Genomic DNA, 25,446 nt, shown 5'->3' with positions numbered 1-25,446 from the left:
TTGTCCGGGGAGGTGGTTGGAGCCCCATCCCTGGGGGTGTTTAAGCCCAGGCTGGATGAGGCTCTGGCCAGCCTGATCTAGTGTGGGGTGTCCCTGCCCATGGCAGGGGGGTTGGAACTAGATGATCCTTGTGGTCCCTTCCAACCCTGACTGATACTATGCTTCTATGATGCTACATGCCCTTTGTAATGGTGATATCACACTGACATCTGGTACTTGAAGAAAGATCTAAGTCTTTGGATTATACAGGGCAGATGGAGCTCACTCTCAGATAAAATCAGGGATTTGGCTAGAGAACCAGACTATAAGCATATTCATAAGTAGTGGTTCTTTCTCTAATGGCAGTTCAGGAACTTGAGAAACCCATTCTTCTTAGGGAAGAGGATACATCATTGGACAGTTTTTATGCAAAACAGATGTAGTCTTGTATGACACAAAGTTGACAGGGAAAACTGGGTATACAAAACAAGAGGACTTTATTCAATGTAGCACAGCAGCAATGATTCCAGATTGAAACAGTATAGGGCTTGACCAAAATAAAAACTAACTTTCAGGTCTTCAGCACTTCAGAAAGTATACTGTATGATTTAATGTGGAAGTCAGATGCACTATTTATTAATTTATTTAAATGTTTTTATAAAAACTTAGGTTTTAAAATAAAAGCAGCTTGGGCTTACAATATCCACTGATTCTATATAAGTGAAAGGCTAGTGTACACATGGGGTTTTTTTGCCATTATTTTATGTTTTTAACATTTCTGTACTAGAAACATGACATTCTTTGCCAAGGTATGAAAGTATTTCACTTTTTTATCACAGTATATTATCACAGCTTTATGATTGTGAGGAGGTTATTAATATTCAGTAGGTGGCATGATTAATAAAAATATTAATAACTTTATTAATAATACAAATCCCATTGAAAATATTAATAAAAGCTGTTTACTGCTTCGAACTATTCAGTTGTGGAACAGATATATCACCAGCAGGAACAAGTAACAATTTAAGCAATATGAGCAAAAATCCAGAAACAACAAACAGCAATTTAAACTGTGAAGGAAGAAGGGAATATCACAGTATTGCAGTATCGCTAAGGTTGGAAGAGACCTCGAGGATCATCGAGTCCAACCTGTCAACACAGACCTCATGACTAGACCATGACTAGACCAAGTGCCACGTCCAATCTCCTCTTGAACACCTCAAGGGATGGTGACTCCACCACCTCCCCAGGCAGCCCATTCCAATAACTAATGACTCTCGGTGAAGAACTTTCTCCTCACCTCAAGCCTAAACTTCCCCTGGCGCAGCTTGAGACTGTGTCCCCTTGTTCTGGTGCTGGTATCAGCAACAAAGCCAAAGATTGCCCACGAGGGGTCAGGGGGGAACTCCAGAATTCTCTAGGGCAACTGACCTTTAATAGATGCTTGTAAAACTCAGATTTTGTAGTTACTCACTGATCCTGGCACCCCACGACACGTGTGGGGGTTTTAAACAAACCCAAAATGGCATCGACCACGTGAAAGCTGCAGGAACACCGTTTCACTTTCTGTTGGCTTCTGCACCTTGTCACTGAGGAGCTTACAGGATTTATCTCTGAAGGCTTTGTAGCTGGAAATCTTGTAGAAAAGAGGTTGCTGCTGAAGCGTGCAGAACTTGTTGGCTTTGTAGCTTTGCCTATTTGGAGAAGTTCTTCTGCTGCAATTCTTCGCAGTGGTGCTTGTTCCTTCTTCCAATAAAACAGACCTGTCCTGGGGACTCAACTCCTCCTGAGGTTCACCTCTCGGCCCAGGGAGACACGTCTGACTGCTCCTGGGCTTTGCAACACTATACAGTAAGGGGTCTTTGCAGTCCTGTCTGGGTAAACTGAAGCACAGCTCGGATTCCAAGCAAGGCTTGTGATTTCTTCCAGAGCTTGGACAACTGCAAGGCAAGGCTCTGGCTCTTTGGGCTGGTATTTATAGATTTCCCGAGACAATAATGGCCAGTGACAACACAGATTGAGAGAGAAAAACCTGACACTGTAACCTATAGAATGAGTTCTCTCCAAATGTGGCCAAAGACACACACACCTGGCCCACTTGGACTCCAGGACATGTTCAGACAAGCCTGGGCAACATGGGCATTTTTCTGAAAAAGCAGACCTGCTGGCTCCTGCCCCATTGTCTGGTTCAGAGCATTTTTGAGGCTTTTTTGTCCCTTCAGGACACACAGTATATCACAGTATATTATTAGAGGTTGGAAGGGACCTCAAGAGGTCGTCGGGTCCAACCCCTGTGCCAAAGCAGGATCACTTAGGGTAGTCTGCACAGGAATGCATCCAGGTGGGTTTTGAAAGTGTCCAGAGAAGGAGACTCCACAACCTCCTTGGGCAGCCTGTTCCAGTGCTCTGACACCCTCACTGTAGAGAAGTTTCTCCTCATGTTGAGGTGAAATCTACATTCAAGCTTGAACCTGTTGTTTCTGGTCTTATTACTGTGCACCACGAAAAAGAGCTTGGCCCCCTCCACTTGACACCCACCCTTCAGGTATTTATACACATTGATGAGGTCCCCTCTCATTTTTCTCTTCTCAAGACCAAAGAGCCACAGAGATCTCAGTCTATCTTCATAGGAGTGATGCTCAAGTGCCCTAATCATCTTTGTGGTTCTCTGTTGGATTCTCTCCAACAGTTCTCTGTCTTTCTTGAACTGGTGAGCCCAAAACTGGACACAGTATTGCAGGTGTGGTATCACCAGGGCAGAGTAGAGAGGTAGAAGAACCTCCCTAGACCTGCTGGACACACTTTTCTTGATGCACCCCAGGAAAGAATTGGCTCCCTTGACCACAAGGGCACATTCTTGTTCCATGGAGAACTTGCTGTCCACTAGGACTCCAAGTTCTTTCTCTATGGAGCTGCTTTCCATCAGGGCAGCCCCTAACCTGTACTGGTGCCTGTTGTTATTCCTCCCCAGATGCAGGACCCTGCGTTTGTCCTTATTAAATTTCATGAGGTTTGCCTGCACCCAGCTCTCCAGCCTGTCCAAATCTCATGGGATGGCTGCACAGCCTGACAGGGTGACAGCCACCCCCCCAGTTTTGTATCATCAGTGAACTTGTTGAGGGTACTCTCAATCCTCTCATCCAGGTCGCTGATAAAGATACTGGTCAAGACTGGACCCAGTACTGATCCTTGTGGAACACCACTGGCTACAGGCCTCCAAGTTGACTCTGTGACGCTGATGACAACCCTCTGAACTGTGTTGTTGAGCCAGTTTTCAATCCACCTCACAGACCAGCTGTCTGTGCCATATTTACTAAGGTTTTCAGTGAAGATGCTATGTGAGACAGTATTGAAACCTTTACTGAAGTCAAGATAAATGACAACCACTTCTCTTGCCTTATCTGCCCATTTGGTCATGGTTTCATAGAAGGCTATCAGATTAGTCAGACCGGTTCTCCCCTTGGTAAACCCATGTTGGCTACTGCTGATAACCTTCTTGTCTTCCATGTAGTTAGAGATGACTTCCAGGATGAGCTGTTCCGTCACCTTTCCAGGGATGGAAGTGGAGTGGTCTGTAGTTATCTGGGGTCTGCTTCTTGCCTTTTTTGAAGACTGGAATGACATTTGCTTTCTTCCAGTCATCAGGCACCTTTCCTGTTCTCTTTGACTTTTCAAAGATAATGGAGAGAGGTTCAGCAACAGTATCAGCCAGCTCTCTCAGCACGCATGGATTCACCCCATCAGGGCCCACGGACTTATTTGTCTTTAGATGGTGTAAGAGTTCTCTAATCCAGTCCTGACTGAACAGTGGAATGTCCACATCTCTCTAGGTCTGCTCCCTTGCTTCTAGAGACTGAAGTTCCTGAGGGCTGGTCATAGGAGTAAAGACTGAGGCAAAGAAGGCATTCAACAGCTCTTCCATCTCTGCATTATCAGTTAGCATATCTCCCATATCATTCAGCAGTGGGGACACCTTTTGCCTGCTCCTCCTTTTATTGTTGTATTTGAAAAAAACTCTGGTTGTTGTCTTTCACCCCTCTGGTGGGATTGAGTTCCAGGAGGACCTTGGCCTTCCTTGTTGAATCTCTACATTCTCTGGCTCTAGCTCTATAATCCTCCCAATTGACTAGCCCTTTTTTCCACATACCGTAAACTTCCTTTTTATTTTTGAGTTTTACTAAGAGTTCCTTGCTTATCCATGCAGGTCTTCTGCCTGCCTTACTTGATTTTTTTTTTTTCCAGGGAATACATTTCTCTTGAGCTTGGAGGAGGTATATATATTTTTATAATACTGAAGAAGTTATGTTCAGGTTCTTACAACTGATACATGCTGATTAGTGAAATCAATGACATAAGCATCAATGAGAATTAAGCTTTGTGAGATAATTTGATTCCATAATAAATAATGATCATTAGAAGTCTAGATTTAAAAAAATGGTTTGTATTGATAACATGATTATAAGGAAATATGTAATATTTATTTTTATTAAATTCTGCTCAGTAATAGTTTAATTCTTTTAGAACATCCATGTTTCTATGATACACAATATATTAGACTTTGTATACAGATGCTTCCTTACTTACCTTTAAATGCTGATATGTTTTGTTTATGTGACTCTTCAGTATTAATGCTTTATGGTCATTTAATTCTAATCCTGTGGGCTGCTGAAAAGGTTTAAAAGTGAAATGGAAAAGCTATGACCCCAAAGCAAAGGTAATTGCATCATTTTTAGAAAGTGGAAGGACAACAAAGTGAGACATAGCTTTCTCCAAGTGGGTTCAGAGACATTCATGCTTTCTATTGTAAATTACCTTTTTTAATTCAGTAGCAAAAAAACCTTCTACTCCGCTTAATTGAAACATTGCAAGTCTTGCTGAAGGGGAAAGCTAAGACAATGACTCATACAGGAAAGGCATTAGTCACAGCCCAGTTGATCTTGTGAGACTTATGAAACAGTGAAAACCGGATCTACAAAGCTTCTTAAGTATCATTCAAAAGTTACAGTCCTAAAAACTTGTAACACCTCTGTCACATAACTCTGAATGTGCTTAAATGTTGAATGACTTTATTCAAAAAACTAAGGTTTCTCACCCCATAAGGATCTAAGCATTCCTGAAAGCACTTCACTAGAGCAAGACTGAGTAGCTCAATTCCTAACTTGTGTCTTAATTTCAGGAGGATTTAAACTGCATTTAATTTATCCTGAAAATTTGAATCCATAGATTGCAGACATCACTATATCACGTTCCCAAAAGTGCAAGAAATGAAGACAAATTATATTTGTTAAGAAAGGTAGATACTTTCCAACAATAAGCATATAATAAATTATTTATTTTATGAGAGACAAGTCATTGAAACTTACTTTGCTGCTCCAAATTAAATGATTCTCGAGAAATTAAAAAGTGTTCTGGGAAGTTCTAAACATTTAATAGTCAATTTAGGAAATGATAAACACTCTAGAGAGAGAGTTTTTAGCTCTGAAGATCAAGAACCTGGATTTTATGGCTGCTTTGTATGTTAACAAAATGCATACATAAATATGCCACATAAATGTGTGTGTGTATATACAGAAGTTAGTGTTATATAAATATTTGTTATGAAATAACATTTTCTTCAATACTTGACCCTGAATAACATTAAACTTTAAAAGAAGAGATTTGAGCTCATATGCTTTGGCAGAAAACTTTGTTAGATACTACTTTTAGTCAATGGTCAATCGGTACAGAGGCTGGAAAAAATTCTCTTTAAGCCTATATTCAAATGAAAAGGCAATTAAGAATGATAAAATTTCTTAATAAAACCTAAAATTATTACTCTGGGAGCCCTTGTTCTGAGTGTTATTCAAAATTAATTAAGTTCTGTGAGTTCATAAAATGTATTCCAACATTGCAATGCTTCTCAACAATATTAAGCCTTTGGATTAATATGCTATTGCAAAGTTTGATGTTGATACCTATTATGAAGTAGAGGTGGTTTTTGGTTTGGGTTTGGGTTTGGGTTTTTGTTGGGTTTTGTTGAGTTTGGGGTTTTGGTTTTTTTTCATAATGAGATTTAATGCCAGTTTAACCAGCTTTAATTAAACTTTGGCTTATAAATCACTTTATTGCAAAGTGAAATGAAATTTGCTGAGTTTATGGGTTTTTAATTAAAATTAATTACACCAACCGGTGGTCAGGGGCTTGCAAACTAGTTCCCTCACATTTCCAAGCTATAGTACAATGTTCTAGTCACACAATTTAACTTTATCAGGAGTCAACACATTCAAACATTAGGCAATATTTTGGTACCTGTTGACATTTAACTGATCAATTCAAAAAAGAACTGAGTCATGTTAACAGTTAAGTAAAGGTAACTTAACAGCACAGTTAATACAGACCATGACCATGTATATACCTTTGATTATCTCTTGTGTTTATGTAGATATTAAAAGTTACTCAATGAAAGTTAAGTTTTCCATGTAAAAGCATTCACCTTCATAGTAATAACCATTAACTTCATATTCTACTTTCACATACGTATTTGATATGTAAATTCTCTTGCATATTTCAGTGAGCTCCTGTCTGTCATGCTTTTGTCATGTCTATGCCTGTTCTGTTCATCCTTGCTACATTTTACAAAATAATGTGGAGTTAATTTTTAATAGGTTATTTTAAGAAGTAACTTTAAAAATATATGATATTGGAGAATTAAAATAAGAATTTTGTTGTATTCCTTAGAGCTGGGGGAGTATAACGTGATTTACTAGCACCAGGGTATAATTCTCATGTTTGAAGTCTTGTACCATTTTTTTGTCTGTGTGTTACTTACACTGTTTCAACAATACTGTGTTACTTTTAATTCCTGATTAGAAGTCATCCTTTCCCCTGGCCCAGACCCAAACAAGCTATTAGCGTTAATTTGAATTTTGATATGCTGAGAACTGAACTGTGTAGGTGTAACAATGGAATTACTTAGTTTCCTTAATTTTGATTTTCTTACACTTAAGACCTTGGCCAATGTTTTGTCATTCTTTATCTGCTTCTCATGTTACACTCAGGAAGTCTATGCAAAATAGCATTGTTAAATTTATTAGTATCTTTATATCTATCAGATCCTGTAACTTACTTCTCCCTCCAACACTTTACAGTATCACAGTATCACAGTATCACAGTATAACTTAGGTTGGAAAGGACCTCGAGGATCATTGAGTCCAACCTGTCAACACAGACCCCATGACTAGACCATGGCACCAAGTGCCACATCCAATCTCCTCTTGAACACCTCCAGGGACGATGACTCAACCACCTCCCTGGGCAACCCATTCCAATGACGAATGACTTGCTCAGTGAAGAACTTCCTCCTCACCTCGAGTCTAAACCTCCCCTGGTGCAGCTTGAGACTGTGTCCCCTTGTTCTGGTGCTGATTGCCTGGGAGAAGAGACCAACCCCTTCCTGGCTACAACCACCTTTCAGGTAGTTGTAGAGGGCAATGAGGTCACCCCTGAGCCTCCTCTTCTCCAGGCTAAACAATCCCAGCTCCCTCAGCCTCTCCTCATAGGGCTTGTGTTCAAGGCCTCTCACCAGCCTTGTTGCCCTTCTCTGGACACGTTCAAGTGTTTCGATGTCCTTCTTAAACTGAGGGGCCCAGAACTGGACACAGGACTCAAGGTGCGGCCTAACCAAAGCAGAGTACAGGGGCACAATGACCTCCCTGCTCCTGCTGGCCACACTATTCCTAATGCAGGCCAGGATGTCATTGGCCCTCTTGGCCCTCTTGGCCACCTGGGCACACTGTTGGCTCATATTCAGGTGGCTGTCGATCAGCACCCCCAGGTCCCTCTCTGTTTGGGAGCTCTCCAGCCACTCTGACCCCAGCCTGTAGCTCTGCATGGGATTGCCGTAGCCAAAGTGCAGCACTCGGCACTTGGACTTGTTGAATGCCATCCCGTTGGATTCTGCCCATCTGTCCTGTCGGTCTAGGTCCCTCTGCAGAGCCTTTCTACCCTCTAACTGACTAACATCTAACTAACTGACTAACATTCACATTTTAGTTTTATATCAAAAGATTAGATTTTAATTTTTTTTTTTCCCAGAAGGAGAATCTTGTGCTTCCAGTCTGTGCCTGCTTCACTTTGTTTTTACAATTATCTCTGAATCACAAATATGGAAACACATTTACAATTTATCCACAAAGATCAAGCACCCTAAAAGAAATATTTGGAAAAACATACCCTGTGAAATTGTAATTGTTTTGTGACTTGTTAATGTAGATCAGAGAGCACTTAATTCGGTCCTTAGGGTTCAGTCAAACTGACATTATAAAAATTTTAAACAATATGTAGATCTCCCCTAGCCTTTGCTAAGTCTGACATTTTTTAATACAATATTGCCCTATAAACTTCCTATTGTTTTCTGGATATATTCCTATGTTAAATATAACTATAGACATTGATTTCTAATAATCTTTGTTTTTTTTCACGAGCTGTAAGAGCACAGTATGGCAGATACTAACGTCATGGGTTTATTAGATTCATAGATTCATAGAATCATAGGATGGTTTGGGTTGGAAGGGACCTTAAAGATCATTTAGTTCCAACCTGCTGTGGGCATGGACACCTTCCACTAGAGCAAGTTGCTCATGGCCTCATCCAGCCTGGCCTTGAACACCTCCAGGGAGGGGGCATCCACAACCTCCATGGGCAACTGATTCCAGTGTCTTATCACCCTTACTGTAAAGAATTTCTTTCTAATATCTAGTCTAAATCCTCTTGTCCTATCACAACAAGCCCTTGTGAAAAATCCCTTCCCAGCTTTCTCATTGGCCTGCATTAGGGACTGGAAGGCCACCATGAGGTCTCCCCAGAGCCTGCTTTTATCAGGCCGAACAGCCACAACTCTCACAGTCTGGAGAGGGTGCTCCAGGCCTCTGATCATCTTTGTGGCCCTCCTCTGGACCTGCTTCAGCAGTTCAGTGTCCTTCTTGTGTCAAGAGCACCAGAACAGGGTGCAGTACTGTGACCCGTTTAGGCTATGCCTTTAAGAACACTCTGGCTGAATGTTTTGGTGTAATAATGAAAACAAAGATAAGTCTAAATGAATTTCATTGGTAGATTGGTAGAGTGCAACTTTAAATTTTATCTTTAGTTCAGTCAGTTCAGTCTGTCTGTTTCAGTCCCTCTGAACAGCTGTCTAATTAGGTGAAACTAATTCTTGCATACGCTCTGAGCTAACAGAATTTCCTCCTTAATAATTACCTTTTTTCTCTCTAACCCTTTTTGGGAAAAAAAGGGAGGAAGGGGCAGAAGGGGGTGTAGTTGGGAGAACCCTCCTCACTGGAGGAGGGAAAGGCTTTCTGTGTTACGTTCGTTGCTGTATATTTCTGTATATATTGTAAATACTGTGTATTGTGTGTATATTTATTGCATCTCATCCTACTTGTAAATATAGCTTTATCCATTTTGCTCCTCTGACTGAGTTTAGCTGTGGTTTCTTTGTGTGGGGGGGAGAACTGAACTTTCTCTCACCACCACAAATAGTCTAGGTGAGGTCTCACTAGAGCAGAGTAGAGGGCTAGAATCACTTCCTTCATCCTGCTGGTCACACTTTTTTTAATGCAGCCCTGAATACAGTTGACCTTCTGGGTTACAAGCACACATTGCCAACTCATGTTGATTTTTTTTGTCACCTGATGAAACAGCTGCTTTTATTTTATCCCAGTAGTAATGAATCTGAAATATTTTCTCTTTCTCAGGAGAATATAATGGAAGTTATAAGAAATCAAGAATTTTTACTTCTACCAGCTGAAGAACTCCATAAACTTCTTGCTAGTGATGATGTGAATGTACCTGATGAAGAGACCATTTTCCATGCCTTAATGATGTGGGTAAAGTATGATATGCAGAGGAGATGCAATGACTTAAGCATGCTACTTGCTTATATCAGATTGCCACTGCTTCCACCTCAGGTATTTTTAAAATTATTATTATATTTTAATTATAACAAACATAGTGTGATTATAATCTGTAACTGCTGAATACTCTAGATGTTTAAAAGCAAAGCTGTTTATAATTATAAAAAACAAATGACAGCCCTTTATCCAGTGACATCAATAAAATTGAAGATTGTCAACAGATACCCAGGAAGTGCAGAGCTGTGAAACTGAAGAGAAGCAGTATAGTAAATATTCATAGAATCATAGAATGATTAGGTTGAAAAGGACCTTAAGCATCATCTAGTTACAACCTGCTTGTCATGGGCAGGGAGAATTCCTACTAGACCAGGTTGCTCAAGGCCATATCTGGCCTGGCTTTGAACACTTCATGGGTTGGAGCCTCTACAGCTTCTCTGGACAAACTGTACCAATGCCTCACCCTGCTCACGGTGAAGAATTTTTTCCTAAAGTCTAATCTAAATCTAGCTCCTTTCATTTTGAAGCCATTACTCTTTCTTCCTTCACTATATGCCTATGTAAAACCTCCCTCTCCATCTATCCTGTAGCCACATTCAAGTACTGGAAGGCTGCTGTAAGGTCTCTCCAGAGCCTCCTCTTCTCTCAGCCTGTCTTCATAGAAGAGGTACTCCAGCCTTCTAATCAGCTTCACTGCCCTCCTCTGGACCTGCTCTAACAGTTCCATGACTTTCTTGTGTTGGGGCTCCAGAGCTGGACACAGTACTCCCGGTGGGATCTCATGAGAGCAAAGGGGGAGAATCAGCCCCTTTGACCTGCTAGCCATACTTCTTTTGATGCAGCCCAGGATGTGTTTGGCTTTCTGTGCTGCAAGTGCAAATTGTCAGCTCTTGCTGAGCTGGCAATAGTCCCAGAAAAATACCTGGAGATCAGGACAGATACTGCACTGAATATGAGCCAACAGTGTGAATGGGGAAAACTAATACTGATACAGGAACTCATACAGGAAAAAATTCTTTCAGGAGGCCACATGAAGTTATTATTCCCACAATGCTTGGTGCCGCTAAGGGTGCACCTGGAATATTGTTTCAAATTTTGCACTGCATAATATGAAATGCATAGGAAGAAACTGAAAAACATCTGGTGATGGGCTACCAAGATGTTAAATCAGCTAGGCAGAGAAAGCAGGATTGTTTAATCTGCTGAAAAGGCTAAGCAATGACATAATATCAGTTGAAGGCTTCTTGAAGTAAAGATCACCCCAACTGACCAAAGGAATATCATACTGTATGACATTATGCTCAGCAATGGAAAACTCAGGGAAAGCAGAAGGAAAGGGGAGAATGTTTGTGGCTATAAAATTTGTCTTTCCAATCAATTATTACATGTGCTGAATCCCTGTTTGCCAGGATATGGCTAGACATCTGCCTGCTAGTGAAAAGTAGTGAATCAGTATTCTTTATTTTGGCTTTGTGTTTTCAGGGTTGTTGGGTTGTTTTTTTTTTTGTTTTTTTTTTTTGTTTGTTTGTTTGTTTTGGGTTTTTTTTGCTTGTTTTTGTTTTTCCTCTATTAAACTATCCCTACCTTGATCTTTGAGTCTTCTCACCTTTCATTTTCTCCCTGTCCCCCAAGAGAGGGGATTGAATGAGAAGCAAAGTAGATATTTTACTGCTGGCCATGGTCAACCTATCAGAGGCTTTTTTGACACTCCACGCTGGGCATCAAAACGGAGTGTTTGTGGGGAGGGTCACAACACCGAGAATTGAACAGTGATGAGTAAGGTCAGAATCAGCTGCCACTGCAGTCTTCTTATTAGATATGATAGCTACAGTGGCAATAATAGCAGATCATATTGACATCTACATGAGTTATTTCTGCAAAGGAAACTAGAGGCAATGTTCCCACATACCTAAATCTCTTTATGTTCATTTCAGCATACTTACTGTTCCATAGAGAAATCCTGAGCTGAGGATCCAATGAATGAACGAAGGAGTCATTAAGACAGTTACTGAGCTACTTCTTCTCTGAGTCTCTCTTCCTTCAAACCATGAAAGAAAAAAAAGACAAAAATAATATGACAAGGGCGAATACTTTTGGTTGTGAATCCTAGTTGTTGTTCTGCATATTAACCTTCCAGAATGATTCACTTGTCCAAAATCAAGAAAGAAATCCAAGTACAAATCCACTTAGAAATCAAGTAAATGTTAATACTATAATCCTCAAATGACATCCTGAGGTTCTTTCATATTGGGAATGTGACATTGCAAAATAAAAAGAAAAACTGTGAGAGACCTTAAACACAAGCTCTCAGTCACCCTTACTGGTGAGTTGTTAACTTGATCCCTGACTCTGGTTTTAGTCTTCTTCTCTGGAGACATTCAAGACCCATCTGGATGTGTTCCTGTGAGACCTCTGCTTGATTCTATGGTCCTGCTCTGGCAGGGGGGGTTGGACTCAATAATCTTCATAGGTCTCTTCCAACCCCTAACATCCTGTGATCCGGTGATCCTGTGAACCACTCCAATTAGATGTCTTCAGACAAGTATCCTATAGACAATTGTAATCCTTACACAACTGGCATAGTTGTTTCTTGTCATGTTTCTTCTACCAATATAATGTGATGAATATTATTATTAATTTATGGATTACGATAATATGAATTATTAAAATAAATTTTAATTAATAGTAAAATTATTAATAACTGTTTAGCACTATTTATATGCAGATGCTAGTGCACAGTAATGAAAAATATCCCATAAACTGGTGCAGTTTAGCAGTTTTAACCCAATTAGAAAAAGTACAAAATAGTTACTCAATTAGGAACTGAGGTTGCAATTCTGCCACTTGTCCACCAGATGGAAAATCAACAAGACACTTTCAGCTTTATGTTAGGTATCAGGCACTTAAAATTTAAAGGAACCTTTCAGAGACTTAAATCAAATTTGATCATGAATTATGACTCTGGGCATTCCAGGGTGGTGCCTTATGAACCAGAAGTTACAATACAATGCAGGCTAAGACGCAGAGATTTTAAACAGTACCATAACTGGTGTTAAGCACCTAAACACTGGAAAGATACAGTTTCACTTGCTGAGCTGGTTGCTAGGTTGCTGCTAAGACTGGCTTCTGGGGTGCAGCTGGGGCCACTGTGGCTGGCTGTGAGGCTTGCGGAGATCCAGTGCTTGCTCCCCGGGGTGATCCCTTCTGGATGCCTGGAGGCAGCTTTCTCCTGCGGCTGCAGGGTTGTGGTGCAGACTTCTGCTGACAGGCAGGTTCACCTGGACAGGCTCTCTCTCACGTGGCTCGCTTGGTGCTGCAGTCCCTCTGGAGTTGGCAGGGCGCTGTGGAGGAGAAGTTCTTCTCCTAGGGATTCTGAAGAGTGGGGAAGGGGGCGGTGCAGAGCAGAGCAGTGCAGCTTTTCCCATGGCTTGGATCAAAAGTGAGCAAATGGCTGATTCTTCTTGGTGGCTGCTTTCCTGTTTAGGGCTATGGAGCGACACGCAGCTCCTTTCTCCTGTGACTTGTGTGGCGGGCACACAGGATGTGGGTTTTGGCTCGCAGAGGTCTGCTGTCTTGTGACTATAGCAGCCTATTAGAACTGCTGGGGTTCAGGCAAGTTCCTTTCCTGTAATAGCAAATCTTACCAACAGGGTCTCAGATGCCAGGTCCTTTGTTACTCAGCTGTTGTGGGTTGAGAGACCAATTTTTTCCCACCATGGGCAAAAGAAAGACTCAGACAAAACGGATTGCAAAAATGGTGGAAAGTTTAAATGGAAAAACAATGAAAGTTTTACAGAAAACCACAAGCACCGTGACAAAAGAGAGAGATCCCAAAACATACACAAAAGCATCCCACCCCCACCTGGGGGTACACCCAAACCCCCCAGCCCCAGGGCTCTTTCTCCCCCCTGCCCCAACCCAGCCTTGGGCCTGGCTATTACCTGGGCAGCGGCAGGGAAGAAAAGAGACAGGGAGGACCCCTCATTGACGTTTTATAGGGGAGCAGGGCATTATGTGAATGAAATACCTGGCTTCCTGTGACCACCCACTGGGCTGGGCCCCCCTTTGGGACATCCCAGGTGTGGCCTGTGCAGAGAGATCAGGGGCAGGCCGGCACCCAGCCTAAACCACCACATCAGCTCTGGGGTAGGCAGCCACTCCAGAAAGGAGGGCAAGAGGGGGATGTGAGCAAAACATGTTCGGACAAGTTCAGCAATATTTGGGGCATAATTCTGGGCATAGTCTCCCTTCATGACATATAAACACAACATATGTGTGTCTGACATGCTTAAGTAGTCACCCTGTTTCGGCTAATGTTTTGAAGAATGTGGGAAGAAAGATGAAGATAGGCTAAGAGAGGCAGCTCACTACATGACCGATAAATGGCACTGTCGTTTTTTATTGTCTTTATGTACAAAACACAGACCCATTCTGAAAGGGATCAAGAAAAGAATGCTAGGAGGAGATGATTAAAAGAAGATCTATCAGAAATCATGATGCAAAGATTTACAGTCACTTTGCTTCATACTGAAATCTCAAAGGGTTGAGTGGGATTTTTTAAATTTTACTTTCTGATACACTATGTGCAACAAAGGAAATAATCAAATATAACAAAATTAAAGGTTTCTTTGTCAGAACTGTGATATTTTCAACATCTCTGCCAGTTGAGAAGAGAACACACAATATTTTGCATTACTGTAGTCTTTAAAGTGTTTGTTGGTTTTTTTTCAAATCTGCCAAGCACATACTGTTCACACACCAACCTCACCCCTATCTCTTTTTGTCTAGAAGGAAATCATGCAGCCTCTGTTGGTTACTGGTCTCTGCCCTGGTTCATAGTAATTTTCTTTATCATAATATCATAGTATCAGTCAGGGTTGGAAGGGACCACAAGGATCATCTAGTTCCAACCCCCCTGCCATGGGCAGGGACACCCCACACTAGATCAGGCTGGCCAGAGCCTCATCCAGCCTGCTCTTAAACACCTCCAGGGATGGGGCCTCAACCACCTTCCTGGACAACTCATATAATTAATTAATTAATTAATTAATTATAATTAATACCTGTGAGATGTACCATTATGGAGTTAAATGCAACTATTGACGTCAGTTGAAAGGAATACAACTACTTTGTTGGTTCAGTGAATTGCTCAAAATAGTGAAAAATAAAATGAAGATTTAAAGTTTTTTTTCCTTTTCAGTAGCCTTATGTAATATATCAGGTAGTGTATGTATGTGCTGCATTGTTATCTAGACTCCTTCAGGTCTTGAATATGAAGGTCTTTCAGTCACTTCCAACCTGGAATGTTCTTTGATTCTATGGTATATAAGATACCAACTTCTAACTCAGATGTATTAAACTTAATTCCATTGTGTATCTTTTAGTAAGTTTCTCATAAACCTTTCTGCAGATTGAAGTCCAACTTTTAGAGAGAACATGTTTCATTCTGAGCAGTCAGGAGACAGTTAACCAGTAAACAGGGTATATGAGAAGAATAATAAAGCTAATTGTAAGAAATGTCAAAAATAATTATTGTAGAGTGATATAATTCTGGCAAGTCTCCGTTTTTGGTCCAGTTTAATCTGAAAACTAGCCTTTTTCGCTAGTGCTTGCCTATGATTGAATATTGCATCTATTTGCTATAATGTCAAAATTGTTTCCACATTAAAATAAAGGTATACCAAAGTTTCAAAAGAAAAATATTGAGAGCTGGAGGTGAACATTTACTTTTTGTTACCAAAAGGTGAATTTTTTTTTGGTGAATTTTTTTTCCCCACTATAAGTTTTGTAAATCATTTAAAACACTCTATCATTTTCATTGCACTGAAAGCTAACTGAAGAGCTCTTTGGAGAGAAGCCAGGTCAAAATTAAAAGCTAATCATTGGACCTTTGAGAAAAATTTTAAAAAAAAAGGGCTCCTTACATTTAAATTCACTAAAAGAGATGAAGTCATAGACTGCAATTACTAACAGATTGGAAAGATTGTACTGAGATCCTCTTAAAACAAAGACTTAAATTTATAGTCTTAGTTTTTATGATACCTCATTTCACTTTCAAGGTGCAGTAATTATATTGGCAATGTAGTCAGACTTGAGTAATAGGATATCAAGCAAAGTAATTCAAAATTCAATAGAAGAATTCAGAACAAGCCAGTCAGAACATATTAAAAGGGAAGTATCACAAAGCCAAAAATGAAATAATAGAACTTATAATGTTGTCATAAAACTTTAGTTTCTTTTGCCTTTTTTTTTTACTTGTCTAGACCTATATGCTAAACTAAAAGAGTTTGAATTTCTTCAGTCAAGTCAAACTTGAAAGATTACTGGTTTGACTAATAGAAGAAATTCTTTATTGTTACAATAGGTAAGATTTAGCTACTTTCTGTCAATAGGTGTCCCAAATATTTTGTGTTGATATGTATAAAAAACATATCAATTTTTGTTCATTTTCACTCTCAAAAGATTCAGGAAAAGTAAAAATAGGGTAGCAACCTTAAACCTTGTTAATGCTGAAGTATTCTAGATTATTTACTGGAATTGTTCATTTACAAGCTTAACTTTATATCTACAAATTTTTATAGTGTTCTTTACTGAAAGCAAGTTGAAAAAACAAAGTTAAGAAACAAAGATATTGTTAAGCTGGCATTTTGTCTGTTGTTAAAAAACTCTAAGAAGCTACTTTTTGTGCTAAAAAGGTACCAGAGCGGCCCTCAGGTTTTGGAAGTATCTTTCAATTGGTTTAAAATTATTTTAATGTACTAAAAAAATAAAAAAAAAATATTATATTTAAAGCAAAGCTACTAAAGATGGTTTGTGGATACATCTATTTTGAGATAATATGATAAACATATACAGGATCCCAGAATCCCAGAATGGCTGAGGTTGGAAGAGAATTCTGGAGGTCATCTGGTCTAACAACTTCCCACAAGCAGAGACACCTAGAGCCAATTGCCCTAGACCATGACCAAATATAGAATAGAATAGAATAGAATAGAATAGAATAGAATAGAATAGAATAGAATAGAATAGAATAGAATAGAATAGAATTAACCACGTTGGAAAAGACCTTTGAGATCCTCAATCTAATCAACTAAACCATGACACTAAGTGCCTCATCCAGTCTCTTCCTAAACACTTCCAGGGATGGTGACTCCACCTCCCCGGGCAGCCCATTCCAATGGTCAATCACTCTTTCTGCGAAGAATTTCTTCCTAACATCCAGCCTAAACCTCCCCTGGCACAGCTTGAGACTGTGTCTTCTTGTTCTGTTGGTGGTTGTCGGGGGTAAAAGACCAACCCCCACCTGGCTACAACCTCCCTTCAGGTAGTTGTAGACAGGAATAGGGTCTCCTCTGAGCCTCCTCTTATGCAGGCTAAGCATAGCAGGTGTCTTTGGATACCTCCAAGAACTGTATCAGGGCCTAGTTGAACTCACAGTATAAAATTCTTTCCTAGCATTCAAACACAATCTCCTGTGTTTCAATTTGTGCCCCTTGCTTCTGAATGTAGATCTGGACACAGTACTACAATTTTAGCCTCATTGGTACTGAGTAGAGAGGGTCACCCCTCTTATCTGACTGATAATAATCTGTCTCTTGCAGCCCAGAATCCTGCTAGTCTTCTTTGCAGCACAGGCACTCCTGCTCTGCCGAGCTGCTTTCCAGCTATGTGGTCCCCAGCTTATATTGGTACATGAATATATACACACATGCATATATAGTTTTATTGCATTACTTTATAATAATCTGTTTGTGTGAACCTTTTAGTTAGAGGTGAAAAATCTATGGTTATGGAAAGATAACCCATTAAGATGTGGTGAGAATAGTTAAAGGTGTCCTTACCTAATTCCCTGATGACTGTCTTAACCCATCAACTAATGATTACCTTCACCATGATGCATGGCATAGTGATTAACTTCTCCACAGATCTGGGAGCAAAATAGTCTGTCTGAGTCCTCGCTAATTCTATATAGGCAAAAGTCTAACCTCATCTGCAGCTGAAGGTAAAATGTTAAATTCTGTCATTGAAGGCAAAAAGTATAGAAAATCACTGATTTCTCCTTTCTCAAAACAAAATTATTTCTTCTATGCTTGTGTTCCCTAATCCTATTAAAGGGCTGGACTAGATGACCTTTAAAGCTTGCTTCAAAGCCAAACCATTTGATTATTCCCTGATTCAAGTTCTACCTGGAAACATTCAATGTAACTCAATATGTTTGGGCTTCTGTCTAGCCCTGTTTTGTTTACAAGTGATGTAATTGCTTCTAATAAGATGGAAAGCTTGGTTTTGCTAATTGTCTGTACACAGTGTAATTTATCTTTTAAAGCTGAGGCTACAGCATAAGCCAAGAATATATGCAGAGTCCGTTGGACCAAACATCACTTTTATGGTGTTTCTTACAAGTGTTAAGAAGTTGTTAATGACAGTGGGGCTGCTGATAGAATTTGCAAGCAAGACTTAGGAGCTAAGACATGATACTTAGTGCCTTGACTAGCATGAATAGTAAAGAATGAGGATGTTGTGTTGTAATGTTTCTCAACAAACCTGCATAATAAAAAGTACACAAATGCATACTTGCAAAATTGTCAGTTTAAAGAAAGCTTGTTCTCCACCAGTGTGCTGTGTTTATAATGGATGTTTTTTGCAATGGCTTGGCTATCTATTTGCAATGGCTTGGTTAACTACTGTAACCTAAAAGATTGCATAGTATAAAGTATAAATGTTATTGCCTTCTTCTCTGCAACTCTTTTAATCATATCACTTTCAGAGGCTTGTAAAACATGTCAGTAGAATAATGCATAGTCTTTGAATACTGAACACAGTGTGGCTCAGATCCAGTGAAACTAATAGAGGCATCTAAATTAGGTTTCTTGCCCAGGGGCAGAAACAATCCGGTCCTTAAAAAGTGAAGTACTTAAGTACCCTCTAAGTCACTGGAGAGAAAGCAAACTGATCTGCATGAGTTCTGTTCTTATTGACACTAAGATGTTGTAGGGAACCTGTAGGAAATTCTAAGCCTCTAAATCCCCTCAGAATGCACACGTTACATCTGGCTGTACATGATTTTAAAAGTCTGTATTAATTTGCATATAATAATTGAGTAGAAACTCTAGCTTGGATAATTGACATTGTGAGGCAAACTTGTAAATTCCTTCCACAGCTCAGCTGGCATTTAGTAAAGAGGTATTTCTCTGTACTTCTAAAAAAACCAATTAACTAGGCAGTCACGAGATTGAGGTTCATTGAGTTCTGACCTTTTCAATATACACTGGGCTCATTGAAACAATTGAAGGATCCTTTACTTAGCAAAAATTGAGAATATAATTCTGTCTCAGTCTCTAACTTTCTCCTTTAGAGCAGTGATTGATAATATAAAGGGATAAAACTTTTTGAGTTCTCTAACCATCTCTAGCATTGCTCAAAAAGTGTGCCTGATGTGCATTCATACCCGATTAGAGTTCTAGGTTTTCTAACATGGTTCTCACCTACTGGTCTGGGTTAAATGCCAAGTAGTGTGTGTATTCAGTCATCCTCTACAACGGTTTGTGAATACTTTCAATAATTTCTAAATTAATTGGATGCCAGGAGATTATAACCTAAATCTGAAAGGTCTGAAGGTAGGATTCAGTTTCTTATTCAGTTATGTGCATACAGGCCTCTTTGCATCAGCTAGATTCCCAGCCTCCCACTGTAGGCAACAAAGATCTAGGGCAGTTCCCAGCATGCAGGAACAAACTTGTATGCTGATTTGAGAGGATCCATGGATTAGTATGCTGCCTGGGTCCCATCAGATTTTCTGGAAGCATTCCCTCATAAATCCAGTGCCATACTTACTTGCCCTATGTAAATTCATAGACACCACATGGCATTTCAGGTGGTGATAAATGCTTGGTTTATGCAAGTGAATTAAGCAGTCACTCCACTTTCATCTGTATCAGAGTAATGTAAATTTGGGAATGTGAGGAAGTTTGACAATATTTTTAATGCAACTTTTGTGTTAACTTTAAGGAAATAAAAATAATTTATTAAGAACTAGTAATTGTCAGTTCTTAGGAAGTTTCAGGCAAGCATCTGGGATGACCTCCATGTTCCACTATTAGCTTATCAATGAAGGAGAACTATTGGTGTGTAAACGTAGGAGAATTTCTGCCTAAAATTTCATTGCTTGTGAAATGGCAGTTACTTTATTATAGTCAGTACAGGATAAATATGCTGTCATTTTTCTACTTTTCTTCTATAGGTCATGAAGTAAAGCTAACATTTTCCTTTATTCATTACAACTTCTCTGGCTGTGGAGGTTTCTTGTCAGCTGGTATTTTATCTGACAAAAGATGTGATAGTTCAATTCAGTGTGCAGATACAATTCAAAGGGATATTTTTTTTTATCTTTTGGCTAATTCTAAAATTGCTCAAGAGTCCTGTCAGTATGGTGGCGTTCCTTGTGCAGACAAAATGTCAATGTGAAAATTATAAACAGCGAAAAAGATAACCATTCATAACTCAGTTATGTGTTCATTCATTTCAATATATGATTTTCTATCAGTGCAGTTTAGTAAATACCAGTAAATATCAGCCCAGTATCAGTAAATGCTGTCTCAAGATGCTTTTGAAATAAGAAGTTGAGGTATTATAATGCTTTAATAGTGTCTTTTTATCCTACAGACAGGCAATTTACCTGACTCTTTATTCAGTGTCTCATTATATACTGAGCATATGTTGGAATAAATTTATTTAGTAGAACAGTGAATCTTCTCAAGGTAAATCAGTTTTACATGCAGTCATAAAACTATTGAGGAATGACAACAATGAATAGAAAATACAAACCTTGTGTCTCTTTATTAATTCTTCATTGCCAAAGGTTCAGAACAATGTTTTTATACAATAGTCTACTTCTGTTGCTCATTCTATGCAGTTCATTCTAGGTGAAACATTCATTCTGTAAAGGTATATATGGGGGTATATATATATATATGGGGGGCATTATATATGTATAGAAAGTGTCCATTTGAAAACAGATATTTATTGATACTTTAGATTATATTTACTACCCAAATCAATTATAAACTCTGATTATATAAATAAAAGCGTATCTTTCCTTGAGTTTCAAAACAGCATTATTTTCAGTGCATGCTTAAATGTTCAATAATACAGTGTAATGGTTTAAATCAGAAAAAAATGGGTCAAACCAAACCAGCAGGTTAACCTGTCTGTTTTCCCAACAAAGAAATGAGGGAAAAGTAACACACATAAACTGGGGTTTGAGACAAAAAAAGATATGAACAGGTATGAATAGATTTATTGAGCAAGATCAGATAAACATAGTATAAAATGCACAATTGCCTTAGCCTAGTTTCAGAAAAAGCACAATGCAAAGCACCAGCAAGCAAAAGCAAGCAAGGCAAGAGTGCAAGCTCACTGCAGATACTCTGGAGCTCCACTCTATTCCAGTACATTCTGGATCAGTTCATGACCAGTCCAAATGATGTGTCTGTGTTTCCACACCTGGGGCAGTCGAGTCCAGTAACTCCAAATGAAAGCAAACTGTGTCTTGCATTCTGTTGCTCAGCTTCCAATGCATGCAGGAGTGGAGATCCCTCTGTTACACCAGAAATACAGATGGGTTCCACCTCTTCAGCCTGCCAACCCATTGGTTCCATACAGTCCAGTAAACCTCGTTGTTCCTCTCCTCCATCTGTTTGGAGGTAGGGCCCCTCTTGTTCTGTCTGTGATCACTTGCATCTTGTGAAGATGCTTTGGGAGTCCCTTCAGGAGGACCAGAAGCAGTATCAGTTTGTCTGCTTCTCTTGGGTGATTTTCCACTGGAAACTGAGGCAGCATTCTTCAGGGGAGGATTCCCTTGTAATTCACATACTTGTGCAGTCAAGACTGAAGTGGGTTTTCAATCCCATTTAATCATGTCTTCCCTTGGTCATGCAAGTAAAACCACAGGGTAGGCTCTGTTGTGTGCCTCTCATATTCTGTCCTTTGGACAGGGAATGACCTGCTTCTTGTGGCTGAAACATGGAACAGTACAGGTGGGGAATAAAACACGGTCTTCTTGAACTGATGGACCTCCTAGTACAGTTCCTTCACAGCTGAAATACAGGCCTGGACAGAGGAAGAGAGAGTTTCTTCATCTTGCTGAGGCCTTCTGTTTGTTTCATCCACTGCCCTTGGCCATCTTCCATACCCAGAGATGAGGTGAACAAGCAGGCCTGGCTCTTTCTCTTGTTCCTGTGATGGACCTTATTTATTCTTATGTCTTGCAGGACAAGCTGCTTTCCCTCTAGGCTTCTTTTTCCCATGCAGGGGGAGCACAGGCCGATTCTCTGCTACAGCTGTGTCTGCTGCCCAGAGACCTTCTCTTACTCCTGAGAACTCTGAACACTGATAAGAATTGCATATGCATGCACTAGTCCTCAGCACACTGCTATGATTTCTTTCTCTTGGGAACTTCTAGGCTGACAACACACTTTTCCCAGGCATTTCACTAGCTTGTCAGGATTTTTCACTTGCTCATGAGTGAATTTCCAAACCACCAGAGGACTCCACTATCCTAAGAATTTGCTCATACATTACCATGCACCCTGCCACTCATCATTATTCAGCATTGGGTCAGATCTTGAGAAAGTCCTGTATTGTTCCAAACAAAATCTGGCCTACTGGTATCCAACACAGGAGCATCAGAACTGGAAACCATTCCACTGAGAAAAGGTTTGTCATCAGAAGGAATGTATACAAAATGCCAACACACAGGAGCCAGCTGCTAGCAGAAAGCAAATCCCCCAACATAGTGAACACAGCACAGGAAAAAAAACCTGTACAAAACTCTCTTAACAAGCTACAAGCCTTAATTGAATCTTCTTGTTACCTCCCTTTTTGTTATCCCAATCCCTTTGCCTCTTGCCAAAAATCTGACTGTCTTAACTAAGACAGCAGGTTTCATTGCCCCACATATGGGTGCCAGAAGTGGTTTAAATCAGAACAAACCAGGTCAAACCAAAACAGCAGGTTGACCTGTCTTTTTTCCCAACACAGAAGTGAGAGAAAAGTAACACACAAAAACTCAGGATTGAGACAAAAAAAGTGGGATAAGAATAGAGTTTACTGAGCAAAATCAGAGAAGCATAGTACAAAATGCATAATTACCTTAGCTATTTGCAGAAAAAACATGACACAAATCAGCAGCAAGCAGAATCAAGTGAGCCAAAAGCACAAGCCAGAAAACTGCTCCCCCATATCTCCTTGTTCCACCACAATTCCAGCAGAAAAGACCAACATTCAGGAACTGGGAACCCAGAAGCAGCAACCAGAACAGGAAACCACCCATGTTACAATCTGAACTTCAAACCCCATAACAGTTTGCTCCAGCCAGTACCTTCACTTTTGAAGCTGGCATGACTGCAGCATGGTATGAATGACAGCAGCAGATTCAGCTCAACCCATGACATACAGTTTTGCAGGGAAATATGCCTTTAGTTTTGAGTTATTTTGTATTTGTAAATATATACAAGGTCATATTACTTGTAGTCATTATTTGGCATCCCATGTTTTTCTCCTACCAACTGTCAGATTGTAGATTGTATCAAATTGCAGAGATTGCTTAATTCCTTCAACAAAATTTATCTGATTAGGATGCCAGGGTATTATAAATTACATCTGAAAATCCTGTGTGTTTAAGGACTATTGAAGTAAACTATTAAAAGTAAATGCATTTGGGGTGTATCAACAACAGTAGTGTACCTCATGTCATTTTCCATTTCAAATTCTGGCTTACAGTAATTTTTTTGATTACACCAATAAACTGCATCATAATCACATACATGGATCTCAGCAATGAAAATTAACATATCTTTCTGCAAAGCTCCACTTCCATTTAGGCATCAATGTGATATGCTGAGACTTGCCATTCACATAGCAATTTTAATGGAAATGGATAGGTGTTACACGGTTCTAAAAGACTAGCTTATGATGCTAAACAGAGTCTCAAGTTGCTGTCCACTTTTAGAAATCTTGTTTTGAATATTTTTTCAAATACCTCTTTCCCCTAGACCTGTCCTGGCTGTCTTTTCATCTACAAGCATACAAAATAAGGATTACCATTAGATTCAAACTGCACTGTATAGAATGAACACTGTTGCTTCACTGGGCAGTAATATATTTTGCTTATGAGTGGCAGCAATAGCAAAACTCCAGTGCTGCTGGATTTTTAAATGATTTTGTGGAGTTTATCATGTGCTAGTGACCTCTGTTGTAATTAACAAGGGCAGAAAGATGTATGTAGTGGATCGAGAAGCTTTATCATAGGAGAAAAACAAGCCTGCTTCGGACTTCACATTTTTGTTAGGATCTATACAAGGTGGCAAGACTTTCCATTGTGAGCTACAAATACCCCAAAAGCAGTAATACATTAAAAGCTGTCACTGGAGTATATTAATCCTATCTTTTCAGGAGCTATGTGGAACAACCCAGAGAACAGTATGTATGGTGCCTGGAAGGCACAGCTTACATTGCACACTCAATTATCTTGAAACCTTTACTACTTGAGTCTAATCCAGATGTCTGAGTTTACCTTGTTAGAATGTATAACACTTCCATAGCTATTTAATGCAAGCTCTGCCTATTTTCTACTTACAATCACAGAATTACAGAATGGTTGAAGTAATAGTGGACCTTTGCAGGTTGTCTGGTCCAGACTCTGTGCTTAAATAGAGCACAGAGCCAGTTTCCCAGGACCATGTCCAGATGTCTTTTGAATATCCCCAAGGACAGAGACAACATCCCTACACAACCTATGTTCAGTGACCCTTACAGTAAAAAAGTGTTTCTTTATATTTAGATGGAGCCTCCTTGTATTATTTTTTGCCCATTGCTTCTGGTCCTGTTGCTGGTCACCACTGAGAAGAGCTGGATTTAGAAGATCTCTGTCTTCTCTACGATGGACTGTCACAGCTATCTCAGCCTTTTCTCATAGCAGTGAGATGGTCCAATCCCTTAGTCATCTATGCGGTCCTTCTCTGAACTTGCTAGTCTCACTTATTTCATTTATTTCTGTTTCACTGGGGAGCTCAGAATCGGACACAACATTCCAGGTGTAGCCCCTGAGTAGAAGGGTAGGTTTACTTCCCTCAGTCTGCTGGAAATACATCACCCCAGGACACTGTTAACCTTACATGTGGCAAGGGTACACTCTGTTTCCTTTTCAACTTAGTGTCCACCAGGACCCCAGGTCCTTTTCTCCAGAGCTGCTTTCCATCTGGGTAGCCTCCAGTACATATTGGTGTTTGCTACTTCCTATGTGCAGGACTTTGCACTTGTCCTTCTTGAACTTCATGGGGTTCCTATTACTCCCTTTCTCCAGCCTCTTGCAGTGCATCTCTGCAATGCTTCTAGTCACCATGAGCCACTCCTCCCAGTTTGGTCTCATTGGTGAACTTTCTGAGGGTACACTATGCTTCCATCATCCAGATCAGTAATGATTTCCACAGTTTAGTGTAGAGATAGCTAAGCTAGTTTTAGAGTCACTAGTTTTTCAGGATAGTAACAGAGTGAGTTGATCCTAGAAAATATTAAACTATCC

The 25,446-nt window shown here is 39.8% G+C and overlaps 1 protein-coding gene across 1 annotated transcript in view; it reads left to right on the top strand.

Moving 5' to 3' along the window:
- The window catches only part of KLHL1 (kelch like family member 1), a 248,207-nt gene that overhangs the window by 136,270 nt on the left and 86,491 nt on the right, over positions 1-25,446 (top strand). Inside the window, exon 5 of the mRNA XM_068150261.1 lies at positions 9,711-9,923. Within this exon, the coding sequence (XP_068006362.1) occupies positions 9,711-9,923 (213 nt within the window). The remainder of the gene's footprint in view (positions 1-9,710; positions 9,924-25,446) is intronic.

The sequence above is a fragment of the Melanerpes formicivorus genome, unplaced genomic scaffold (genome assembly GCF_026170545.1).
Source record: "Melanerpes formicivorus ecotype bairdi unplaced genomic scaffold, bMelFor1.0.p_v2 SCAF_1, whole genome shotgun sequence".
Classification (NCBI taxonomy): domain Eukaryota; kingdom Metazoa; phylum Chordata; class Aves; order Piciformes; family Picidae; genus Melanerpes; species Melanerpes formicivorus.
The sequence above is the reverse complement of the archived record's forward strand: the minus strand, read 5'-3'. Positions and strand labels throughout refer to the sequence as shown.